Source organism: Populus trichocarpa, chromosome 11 (genome assembly GCF_000002775.5).
Source record: "Populus trichocarpa isolate Nisqually-1 chromosome 11, P.trichocarpa_v4.1, whole genome shotgun sequence".
In the NCBI taxonomy this organism is placed as follows: domain Eukaryota; kingdom Viridiplantae; phylum Streptophyta; class Magnoliopsida; order Malpighiales; family Salicaceae; genus Populus; species Populus trichocarpa.
In genome coordinates, this window is record NC_037295.2 from 12190472 (window position 1) to 12202978 (window position 12507).

Consider the following 12507-nt stretch of genomic DNA (forward strand, 5'->3'; position numbering starts at 1 on the left):
TTAATCATAAAAAACTCAAGATAAGAACATATCTCATTAGCAACCATGATACCGTCAAGGTATGATAACATTAGAGTAACCTTTGCTTTCCTCAAACCAAGGATGAAATCAAAGTCATTTAAATTCACCATCAAGAAATCCTACTTCCCCTTCAATCAATCCAAAACCGAAGACATATTATATGCCATGCTAGTATCTTATATGCCTTAACATTCAGTGCGCTCATGATAATAAGGTGATAATAGGGTTGTTATTCAATTGCAAGTCAAGCTCTTTATTTAAATTATTACTTAATTTAATAGTTTTTATTTAAATTAATTAATTATTTTTGCATGAACTAATTAATTATTTTTGATAAACTATAAAAATTAAGTTTTCATTAACTCAAAATAGAAGAGGGAAAGGATAAAAATAAATTGAGGGAAAGGATAAAAATAAATTATTCTAAAACTTCAAATCAAAATTAAACTGAAAGGTTTTTAAAGCTTATGGCTTGAACTTTAAATTTGATATTGCATTGGATAGTTTTATAGATTGGATAAATTTGAAGGCTAATGGTGGAGAAATAAATTAGAAAAGGGAATGAAAGATAATAAATATTAAATGTTATTATTATTAAATGTTTTAGTTGGAGAGGATGGAGTAACAAATAAAGTCACTTAAGCTATACTTAATTTAGTAGTTTTTTTTATTTATTTAAATAACATCTTTCCAATTTTTCATATTATCAACTCAAATTCTCTTATTTTCTATTTTTTTTAAATAAATTGAAAACAAACATGAAAATGAGGAAAATAATAATGACAAATGGATTCAAAACTATTGGGAGGAATAATACTTTTTGAAACTAGGGCTAATTAATTATTATTTTTGTTTTTTTAAATTATTTTGATATACTAATATAAAAATAAATTTTAAAAAATAAAAAATATTATTTAAATATATTTACAATTAAAAAACACTTTTTCAAAATACAACCTTATTAAACCGCCCTCGTAAGGCCCCACAAAGAAGAGGCATTTGATGCATTTGACAGAAAAAAGCAGATCTGCATTAGACCTTATTTTTTCGCTAGTAAACAAAATCATGTTCTAGTTCGAATACAACCAAATATGCTTATGAAAATTTAGTTAAAAAGGGACTGAAAACAAGGTTCTGAGAGATACTAGCCTACTATTCAGGTATTTATTCCTCATCCTCTTCATCACCATCTCCACCAGAAGCCTTCTTGGCAGCAGCCTTCTGATTCTTTCTCTTCACTCTTCCAGGACGGCCACCTCCAAGTGGACTTGTCAGAGAGAAATCAATGTGTTTCTGGGAGTCAACCCTCACCATAAAAGATGGAATGTTAACAGCCTGCCTTCCAACCCTGAGAATAAAATAAATAAAATCAGCATTGGAAGAAAAACACTTACCTCAGCATCTTCCAACAAAATTCTCTTACTATTACTAGGGGATAAACAGCCCAGAGTAAGCTGAGCATTGGCAACCAAAGTTTGATCCAGAATGTGGCATTTCTCACACGCAATCTTCCATATTCTAATATAGTGCTTCCTAACTATAGTAACAGAAAAATCCCCGAGTTACCAGAGTCTTATTATCATATTTCTCGTAGAAAGAAAACTTGTAGATTAGTTCCTCATATATGCCTCGATGTATAAAAATGAATTATTAACGTACTAAAAATGGGTTGTGGATTTGCAGATTTTAGGCTCCCAGTTAAGAACAAGCCTATATGACACATACAGGAAACCAAAAAAGGTAAAACACCAGGGGCAATAAAATATGTCCACTGATAATTCCAGTCGAGCTCACTGATGACAAGGAACAAATGCATTGCTCACCACTGTATTGGCACCTCTCCAATTTTTGAAAGCTCTGGAAACAATGGCAAAGGGAGGAACTCCACAAAACAAATGGCATTGGAGAGTAGGGTACATGGAAAGTAACTTGTTATGCTGTGCTTAATTGAAGAAACAAGAGTAAAATCTATTTAATATGAAATAAATATTTTGGTATTTAAACCACAACTTTTACTTAATCCAGATTAAGTAAAGTTTATGACAATAAAAAAAAAAAACAGGGCAATCTTACATGCCTAAAATTAGAAATGCTGTAAAGACTTTTTTTTCTAAGCTGTCAATTTTATGATAAAATACTCGCATTCATCAACAAACAGTCACTCATCTACACTTGCCCCGCTAGAAGCAAGTACCTTAATTAAAAAACAGCAACCAAAGAGGAGCATAGAACACCATTAATGCAGTACGCAACTAATGAACAAGAGCAACTACTGTTCACAAAGACACTTTTTTAAGCAAACAACCAAATTGTGTACAATAAAAATAATGTAAGGAACAACAATATTATTCTAGCAAACAAAAAATATCAAATTTTACCTAATGTGCCTCTGCTTGATGAGCACGCGAGCATGGTGAATAGACTTTGCCATGCCAGCCTTGAACACAAGGGTCTGGAGGCGACGCTCAAGGAAGCTCTCAACAGTGAGGGCCAGGACATAATCAAGCTTGTTCTGGTTCTCCTCCAGAAGACCATACCTGTTCATCCTGCGGAGAAGGGCTTCACCTTCAAATATTCGTCGTGGATTCTTCTCATCCAGGGTGAGAAGCATTCTTGCAGCATTACGGATGCGGCTCAGGGCATATTGAACCCTCCATAACTCCCTCTTAGCACGGAGCCCATACTCTCCAACAAGTTTCAGCTCAGCGTCCAACCGTTCCTTCTCATATGGACGCCGTGGCTTCTTGAAAGTCTTCCCATCTAGAACCACCCAAAATGCACATTCAAATTAATGACAGAAAAATAAGATCACCAAATTTAGAAGCTATTTTAAGCTTTTGATGAAGAATAAAAGGGGGTAAAAATAAAAGGTATGAGTTTCTAAGATTTTTCCTGGATCAGAAAATTAAATGGGCTGCTGACCCAAACTCAAATCTATTAAAAATAAAAGGTCGATTACTTGGGTTTCGATTTATTGCTAACGAAGAGAAAATATCTTGCAACACAATGTCGAGGAGACAACAATTTGACATATTTACAACTTGGCATTCATAATCAATTTCTAATAAACAAAATCATATTTACTACTTGGCATTCATAATCAATTTTCAAATCTAGTGTTTTGTCTGTCCTGAATAATTAGCAGACAAAATGCCTGTCTCACAAAAAATCACGCGATCTAAGACCATTGCCTTGCAACCATTATCAGGTAAAAATTATAATCTTGCGGGCTTGGATATTCATTCTCATCTGATAATTTTTTTTTTAGAAAAACGCACGGAATGAGATAAAATTCAATCTTACAAAACGATATTATGTGCGAAGACGGCGACTAATGGTATCCACAAAAATAATTAGAGCCAAGAGGATGTATGGAAGAAAAAATATTCAAGATTCACCCAGATATCGAACTAAGCATTACAAACGCCTAAAACAGATTAGGGAGGTAGCGACATAGAGAAAGAGGGTATACAGTTTCTGTAAAAATTGACGTGAACCATGGTTTAGTCGGCTTGTCTTCAAGAGAGCAGAGTGAGCGGAGATCAGCAAGGAAGACCTGCAAACCCTAATGAGCTTTTTCGAGGAATGGAGTGCCAGAAGCGCATGGACTTCAGAAAAGTAGTTTTTTTCTTTTTATATGTAGGTTTTTTTAAAATTAAATTTAAAAAAAATAAATTTTTTTTATGTGGAGTAATATTATAAAAAATAAATTAGAAAATAATTTTTAATATTTAGTTATATTATGAAAAATAAACCGGATAATAGCTTATTAATAAATAAGAAACAAATCTTACAAATTAAAAAGTTGAATGAGAATGGAATTGAAAAAAAATCTAATTTCATAAATTATCTCAAATAAAATAAATAATAATTAAAATAAAATATATCAAATCTAACAGATAAAAAAATTAAAAGATGATGAAATTAAAATAATAATAATTACAATTTCATAAATTATTTTAAACAAAATAAGTAACAATCAAAAGAACTAGGATCAAATTTGATAGATAAAAAATTTCAATTTAAAAAATGATAAGTGAAAAGTAAATAACAATTATAAAAATAAGGACCACAGTTAATAAAAAAAATCAAATTAAATCAAATTTTAAGGGATGAATTTGAAAGAAAAAAAAGATTCAAATAAAATATATAGTAATAAAAATTTTGAGGACCAAATTTGATATAATCAGCAAATAATATGATATTTTTAAATTTTTCACAACTTCTGGAAAATGTTTTCCGTCCAAAATAAAAGGAAAACACTTTCATGAAAATCAAGTTAAATTTTTCTTTGACAAGAAAGTGTTTTCTGTTGACCTGAAAGTATTTTTCGTTGACCAATTTTTCTAATAACAAACAAACATAGAAAAGTTTGAAAACCACTTTCCGAAAAACAAACACATTCTTAAACTGAGCTTGGATTTTAAAATAATATATTTGGATTCTCTTCGAAACCACTATTAGGCAAAAATTTAGGATATGTTAAATAATAGAAAATAATATATCTGAAGAAAAATTTTATTTAGAGTAAAAAAAATATATTTGAGCGTGTGCTCAAAGAAGTATAAAAAAAACGTTTGTCACTTAACTTGTAAATTTGATTCTGGTATTTAGTGGTGAGAAAAAAAAAATCAAAAAATCAATTAAACATCAAAAACTAGAAAATAAAAAAAAAACCAAACCGTGAAAAAAAACCAATTAGAATATTTAAAAAACCAACCGGTTCGGTTCGGTTGCATAAGCCTGAAACCGAAAAACCGAACCAAAACCAAACCAAAATTAATATAAAAACCGAACCGAAAAAACCGAGCCAAATAGAAAAAAATCGAAACCAAACCCATTAGAAATTATTAAAAAAAACCCCAAAAAACAATATAGTTTTTAGTTTTAAATAACCGAACCAAACCAAACTGAACCAAAACCGAACTGAATCAAAACCAATCGGTTGGGTTTCGGTTTTTGTTCTAAAATAACCGAACCAATTGGAACCGAAACCAATCAATTTGAACCGGCTTCGATTTTTAAAAAAAAAATTGGTTTGGTTAATTTTTAGGTAAAAACCGAACTGAACCGAAAATGATCACCCCTACTAGTATCATTTAATTAAATAATAAAAGAACATACAATAATAATCTATGGACTGAATCAAACAAAAAGAAGTTTTTATGAGAACTTGAAAAAAAAAAGAAATTAATGATGCAACTCAATTCTAAACCAATTCAATGTTGAAGATCAAAATTGAAAAAAAAATCCTAACCTAAATCAACCTGAATGAGCATGCAAAATTTGCAAGTCGGTTCATTAGACTAAAATATGCAAGAGAAAGCAAATAAAGAAATGATGGAGTCCAGTTCCTAAAAAAAATCAATGTAGAAGGATGATATCGAAAGAAAATCTAAAAACGAACAATAAAATATAGACTAGAAAGTCAGACACGCCCACTAAAACCTGTGACCCGGATCAGACAAATAAGATAACCTAATATAAGAAAAATTGAGAAATATTATGAAGCTCGATTCTTAAGCAACTTAATGTTGAAGGATAAACCAAAAAAAATATTAAATTAAAAAGCAATGACTAAAAAATAGACCTAGATCAACCTAGGTTAACCACGTCAAACCTGTGGTCCTGATAATGACGTCGAGATTAGTAAATTGAAAGGAAATTGAAGAAAATCATATAGCTCAATTTTTTTTAAAAATCAATTTTACAAAAGAACCTAAAACAAAAAAAAAAAGCAACATAATGAGGACCAAATTAGAAAAAAAATCAAATAAGAGGAGATTTCGCTCTTTTTTTAATCGAAGGATGCAATAAAAAGAAAATTCAATTTCATAAAAGGATAAAAAACTAAAAATAAAAATTAGAAGAATGAGAACAAAATTTGAAAATAAAAAATAAAAGGACAATCTTTAAATTTTTATTAAATGATGAGATTAAAAACAATTTTAAATTTTAGAAAAGGATCATGACAAAAACTTAGTAATCAAAAAAACAAGGGAATTTGAAATGATAATAAAATGAGAGGATAACTTTGAAATTTAGAATGACCAGCGTAAATTTTAAGGAGAAAAGAAGAAAAGATGAAATAAAATGATGTTGATGACACACCAACAAGAATGAGAATACATGCACTAAAGGAGGTCGTATGTGCCCCTAAAGCATTACGACCTCTCCCACTCTTTAGCACATGCATTTCACACACCAATTAGTTTAACCTTTCCCATTAACTTAAGTCCCTCATATTTTTTTCATAATCAAATTCGATCCCTTAAGCCCTAATTGCTCTAAATCAATATAATTTAAATATATTTTGACAAACCAAGCACCAAAACATTTTCTCGATATTGTGACTCTTATATCTAGGAAAAAAAACTATAAAGTCAATTTGCTAAAAAAACAAAATATGGAAGGATCAAATTAAAATAAAAAAGAACAACAACTAAAATTGGAAACCAGTCCATAAAAGGACAAAATTATATGTATTTAAAAGTTTTCAAAGAATCAAATTTGATCTTTAATGCTTTAGTTACTCTAAACCAATACAATTGAATATTTCCTCAACACCTTGAGTTCCCTATTCGTAGGTGTATTTGATGCGATCCAAACTACACTAAAGGATCCAATAGAAGTTCTAGTTGGGATAATTATAAGATCAAGAGCAAAGACACTCAAATATGCATTCAATGAGTTTATTCAGAGTATTTGGGCCAATGTGGATTTCAAAGAGGCCACAACAAGTTATGATTAGACTTTAGTCAATTTAATCTATGTATGAAAAGGGGCTTGATCCATTTACTTTATTATCTAATTAATTTCGACAACTAGAGGTGGTTTTTGGGCTTATTTTCAAGTCAATTTAATCTATGTATGAAAAGGGGCTTGATCCATTTACTTTATTATCTAATTAATTTCGACAACTAGAGGTGGTTTTTGGGCTTATTTTCCTTCCTAGTGCATCATTTTATGATAACAAACATTGAGCTGAAATTTTACTAGAAGATTCCAAATGTCTTATTTTATATACAGTTAAAACTTCATATTGATCAGACATTAGAAAAGCTTTGCGATAAGGTCTAAAAGCTACCATGTAAGATTTGTATTAGTTTCTTATTTGGTTTTAATTTTTTTTTTCTATTTTATTTAGATCTCTTTTGTTATTTTTTTAGAAATTCTTAGGACTTTTAACCTAGTATAAATAGGGTTATTTAAATCATAATTAGTTTTTTTTTTTAACTTTGATTTCAGAATAATATATTATGTGTGTGTATGAGAGAGAGAAAATTTTCTTAATTAGGTTTTTCATTGAACTACTCTGACTCATCGCAGAATTAACCAAGCTTTATGGTATCTTCCATACTACTTATTTGTGTCTTTTTATAGGCATTAGATAAGGGTTCAGTTTTATAGTCTTGGTGCCTCAGTATAAGTTACTGCTATGTCAAGTTCAATTACAAACTTGAATTCAGTTTTCTTGGAAAGGGTCGATTTGACTATTGGTTTTTGAATCTTTATATCCATGAGGTTCAGATCAGTTACTATATAAGCAAGGCTTTAAAATCAAGTTACATCTCTTTATCTTTTAGTTTTCATGTTATTTTATATTATTGTCATCTAGAAGAGAATGATCATTTGTGATCTAGTTGTTTACATTAAAAAAGGATCAAATAAATCAAGTTACATCTCTTTATCTTTTAGTTTTCATGTTATTTTATTATTATTGTCATCTAGAAGAGAATAATCATTTGTGATCTGGTTGTTTACATTAAAAAAGGATCAAATAAATCAAAAAAGGAAAAAATATAGGGTTTAGCCTGAAAATAAAAAGTTTTCATCAAATCTTGGATGCAACAACTCAAATTTGAAACTTTTTTTATTCTTGTGATATCTTAGTGATTTATCTTGGTTTTGGAATTATTTAGATATACTTTGTTGGGTTATTTCTAAAAATTACAAAGAAAATTCATAACATGTAGTTTTTGTGTCAATACTTTATTTCTTGTTAGTTTTGGCTAAAGTCAACACACACACACACACACACACACACACACACACAATGTCTTATTTGAGTTTTATTTCATTAGCTTTCTTATTCTTTAATATATTTTTCATGTCTTTATATTGTTTATACTTCGCTTGCTATTCACAATTTTGTATTCATAGATTTTGTATTGATAATTTTTAGTTTTTTTATTGCCTTTTAAGTCTATATATTATTTTGGATTGCACTACCAAATGGTTAATTTTCTAATTTGTTCTGTATTAGTTCTTTAAAGAACTGAAATTTTTTTAGATCAAGTGGTAAATGGTGAAATGTGAGTTTATTATAGTGAAAAGCTAAAAAATTATGTGAAACACGAGAGGAGTGATATTTAATGTGTAAACACATGAAAGAGTGTGTGAGGATATATTTCTCTTGCTATTAATAGATTTTCAAATCTTGATGATGTCAACTAAAAGTGGCTCATCACTGTCAAAAGATAGGAATAATCTAGAATGTGGTTATTTGGTTATGCAATAATAATTGGAGATGATGAATAAGAGATATGAAGAGGTTATGAATGAGATAGTTGGATTAAGAACTAAAGTAGCAAGCCTTCGAGATGGACTAGTCCGTAGAGGTCTTGAGGGTAGAAGGCTTGTAAGATGAGTTATTTCACCTCTAAATAAGTCTATAGTTGAAAATACAAATGAAGAGGGATTTTGATAATGAATATAGTGCTAGGTTTTGGTAGCATAAGACCCGTAGACATGGGAGAGTTCATCTATATGATTTATTCGGTCATAAGAGAGTAAATGAGGATGATGATTTTCATGATGGTTTGAATAAAAGTTTAGGGAGTAGTAAGATAAAATTTCTGGTTTTTTAGGACACAAATGATCCTGAAGCATATTTGAAATAGGAGAAGAAAATATCGTTGATTTTTTATTATCATCATTAATTTGAAGAAAAAAAGGTAAAACTTGTTGTTATTAAGTTTACTTACTCTGCTATTATTTGGTAGGATCAAATTATTTTAGATAAGAGAAGGAATGAAAAGAGACATATAAAAACTTGGGATGAGATAAAAGTAATAATAAGAAAGAGGTTTATTTTTAGACATTATTATTATAAAGAATTATTTCATAGATAGTAGAGTTTGGCCCAAGAGTCGTAGAGTGTAGAGGATTACTATAATAAGATTGAGATTGCCATGATCAGAGCTAATATTATAGAGGATACAGAGGCTACAATAACAAGATTTTTGAATGGTTTGAATAGAGAGACATGTAATGTGGTTGAATTACAATATTATGTTGAGCTAAAAGATATGGTTCACATGGCTATCAAGATATAGAGACAATTAAAAAGAAAGGGAAGTACACACTAATAAGGTAATTCAAATTCTTTTTCAACTTGGAGGCTGAATTATAAGGGAGAGGGGGATGCCCTTTCAAAGCCAATTACCCTAGGAAGTAAAGTCAAACCACCTAAAGCTTTATATATTATTAAAGAACCAATGAGCTCTTTCAATGGAAGTTTAGTGAGATCCTTGGCTTCTTGAATTGCCATTACCTTTGCTTCCCAAGTCTTCGGTAGGGACCTAAAAATTTTTCTCATAATTTTTGCACTAGTATAAGTCATAACAAGAGCATCAAAACTATTAGTTATTATAGTTGTCACACCCGGACATTGCGGCAACCGATTAAAAATTATCACTCGATTGGAAAAAAGACAGATATCTGGCATCTTGTTCTTTTACGGGAAAATGTCTTGTTTAAGGAGTCACCACCTAGTATTATGATTACTAGGAACCCTAACTGGTCAACATAGATTCTATAGTACGAGACTGGTTACGCAAAAGAAAAGATGCTATCACTCCCTAAGCGTCCTACCTGAGGCAGGCTGCATTGCTGATTTTGTCTAAAATTGCTTAAGAATTTGTTCTCATTTTCCCTTTTTTTTTTATTCTTCCTTTCATGTTCCTGACTCTGGCGTTAGTGAACAATTCCTACAAATATTTCCAACTCTGTCATTGGTAAATATCGCAAAAATCCAAAAAATACGATACTCCTAACTCTGGTGTTAGTGAATATTTTCACAAAAATAAATTTGATGAATAAATTTTCTATGTCATTTTTTTCTTATTTATCCTTTATTATTATTTTCCCTTTTTAGATGAAAATAAAAAAACATTGCATTACATATTTGCATTTAACAATAATAGGCCACAGATTGAGCACATAACTTGAAAAAAATACAAAACGCAAAGAAAAAAATAAATCAAAGTGTGAGGGGCCCACAAATAAATCAACAAATATTATCCCCAAATATTTTTGGAATTTTCTGATATCGAAAAGGGGCTCGTTTGGCCAAATATCAAACTAAAATGGGTATAAAAATTATGGCAAATACATAAGGGTGTGTTTTGCGAAACACACCTTTAATAAATATAATTTGGGCCGGCTAGGCCTAAAGCCCATATCCGACCCACTCTCTTTTCTTTTTTTGTTTTTTTTTGGGGTTGGGTCTAGCCCAACTAACATGGGCTGGACCCAGCCGGGTCACTGGCTCGGGGCTAGTGACCTAGCTGGGCAGTAGGCACGCGTGGCTCAACCCACGCGTGCACTGCACAATACGAAGGTAATTAAATGACCTTCACACTGTTTTCTTCCAACAATTACACATAAACAGAGAGAAGAAAAAGACTTTACCTGGTGAAGCCAAAGGCGAAGGCAAAGGGAATGGTGTAGGCACCGGTTGGAGAATGCTCTCCTTCTCCTCCTCTTTTCAATCTCTCCTCCCTCTGTTCTTGGTTTTTTTTTGGGTTCTCTCCTCTGTTTTCTCACTTGTCGTCTCCCCTGTTTTTCTCATTTGTTTTTTTTCTTTGTTTTTTCTCTATGTAGTCTCCCCCCTTTTATGCATACACTGAGATTTGTATTTATAGTGTCAGAGTCCCTTCGCTTGTGAGAAACAAAGTTTCAATCAAACTTATTCTCTTCTTTGAAGTTTGAATTTAATTAAGAATCAAATTTGAAAGCTCATTATCTTGAAGACAAGGATTATTTTGAAGATATGAATTATTTTAAAGATAAGGATAGAATGACTAAAGCACATTGTAGCTCCTAGTTTCCGTGCAAGCTGACAAATCACACTTTTAATCGAAATAAATCTCTGATATTTTAATTTTACATTTTAGACCCTGTAAAATTAAATTAAAAAGCTAACGGGCCAAAATTAGGTTACAACAATAGCTATTCTAGTAAACATACTATTATGGATTCACTAAGAAGCATTTTGAACAATTCATATTGATAAACTAACATAACTTTTATTAGGATTTAATAAGCCTCTATATTTAATATCAATATAAGTATAGGATTAAAATTACCTATGTAAGTCAGATTCAAAATTTGTAATAGTATAAATAGAGCTAGATACTATTGTAAATGAGAGTCAACCCTAGATATTCAATTTCAACAATTTATTTTTCTTTCTTTTTCCTCTAGAGGGTTTTGTTTTCTTGTTTTCTTTATAACTTTATTTATTCTTCTAAACTTAATTTTCCTACAAACTTTTTATCTTTTAGAATTGCTATGTTTCTTTACATGGTGGTGATTTAAGAATAAGTTTCCCTTACTAATGGCCTAAGGTTTGAAGTTCCCATTTCATTTGATTAGTGGTAGTTGTTGCTTCGTCATAAGTTTAGTCTTAAAAAGATTTAATTGGCAACAAGAATAAAACTTTCAGATCTTATTATTCACATTATGGCTAATGTAGATATATTGAAGTAATAATTTTTTTTATGGCCATTTTATCAATTGAATTTTAAAGGCCAAGGATATTGAGTTACAAAGTTCATAAAAAAATGTCGAATAAGGACACTAAGATACTTGATGCAATACACTTCACTAAAAGATTTCTATCAAGACATGGATCATAGAACATATATGATCAAAAGAGTAATTAGTCATTAAACAAACATTCATTTGATATGTTGAGTATATATATGAAGGAGCTCGACCATACTGTTAGGAAAAATCAAGAGTATATTACGACCCCCCAATCATAAGTGAACTTCCTCATGATGTCCAATGTAAGATGTGACTTTCCTAACTTTGGTTAAGTTGGCGAGGGAAGTTTTTAAGGCTTTCAAGGTGATGAATATATCTTTGATGAGAACGAGGATTGTATAGAGCTGACTTGACATGAAATATGACTTACTCTTGTTCCTTGCCATGATAATATAAAAACATTTCCATTTTATGTATTTTCTATCATTTTAGTATATTTTTAATTGACTTGTATAATTTTGAATAATATATTTGTTTACATGAATTTATGGTTTTGCTTGCTATCTTAAGTACTTTTGTGAATTGACTTATCATGCTAATTCTTTCTTTTGGTGATGCCTAAAAAAGGAGATTTTGGTAGCTTTGCATGATATCTATTTAATATACTTTAGTAAAATTATGAACAGTTCGATTATGTTATGGATATTTGGA

General features: G+C 30.3%; 1 protein-coding gene across 1 annotated transcript; it reads right to left on the reverse strand.

Annotated features, from left to right (window-relative positions):
* Positions 1–1028: 1028 nt before the first annotated feature.
* On the reverse strand, positions 1029–3650 carry LOC7471882 (40S ribosomal protein S9-2). The gene is made up of 3 exons (XM_002317326.4): positions 3494–3650; positions 2400–2781; positions 1029–1369 (listed from the first exon to the last, which is right to left on the reverse strand). Exons 1-3 carry the CDS (start codon positions 3519–3521, stop codon positions 1186–1188), a joined length of 594 nt encoding a protein of 197 aa, XP_002317362.1. The 5' UTR covers positions 3522–3650; the 3' UTR covers positions 1029–1185.
* Positions 3651–12507: the final 8857 nt, after the last annotated feature.

Bases quoted from the DNA above. Each gene is read 5' to 3' on its own strand.
- LOC7471882 (XM_002317326.4), bottom strand. From the start codon at position 3,521: ATGGTTCACGTCAATTTTTACAGAAACT. The intron at 2,782-3,493 runs GTATACCCTCTT...GGGTGGTTCTAG, and splicing joins CGTCAATTTTTACAGAAACT to ATGGGAAGACTTTCAAGAAG. The intron at 1,370-2,399 runs GTAAAATTTGAT...TTTTATTCTCAG, and splicing joins ATCAAGCAGAGGCACATTAG to GGTTGGAAGGCAGGCTGTTA.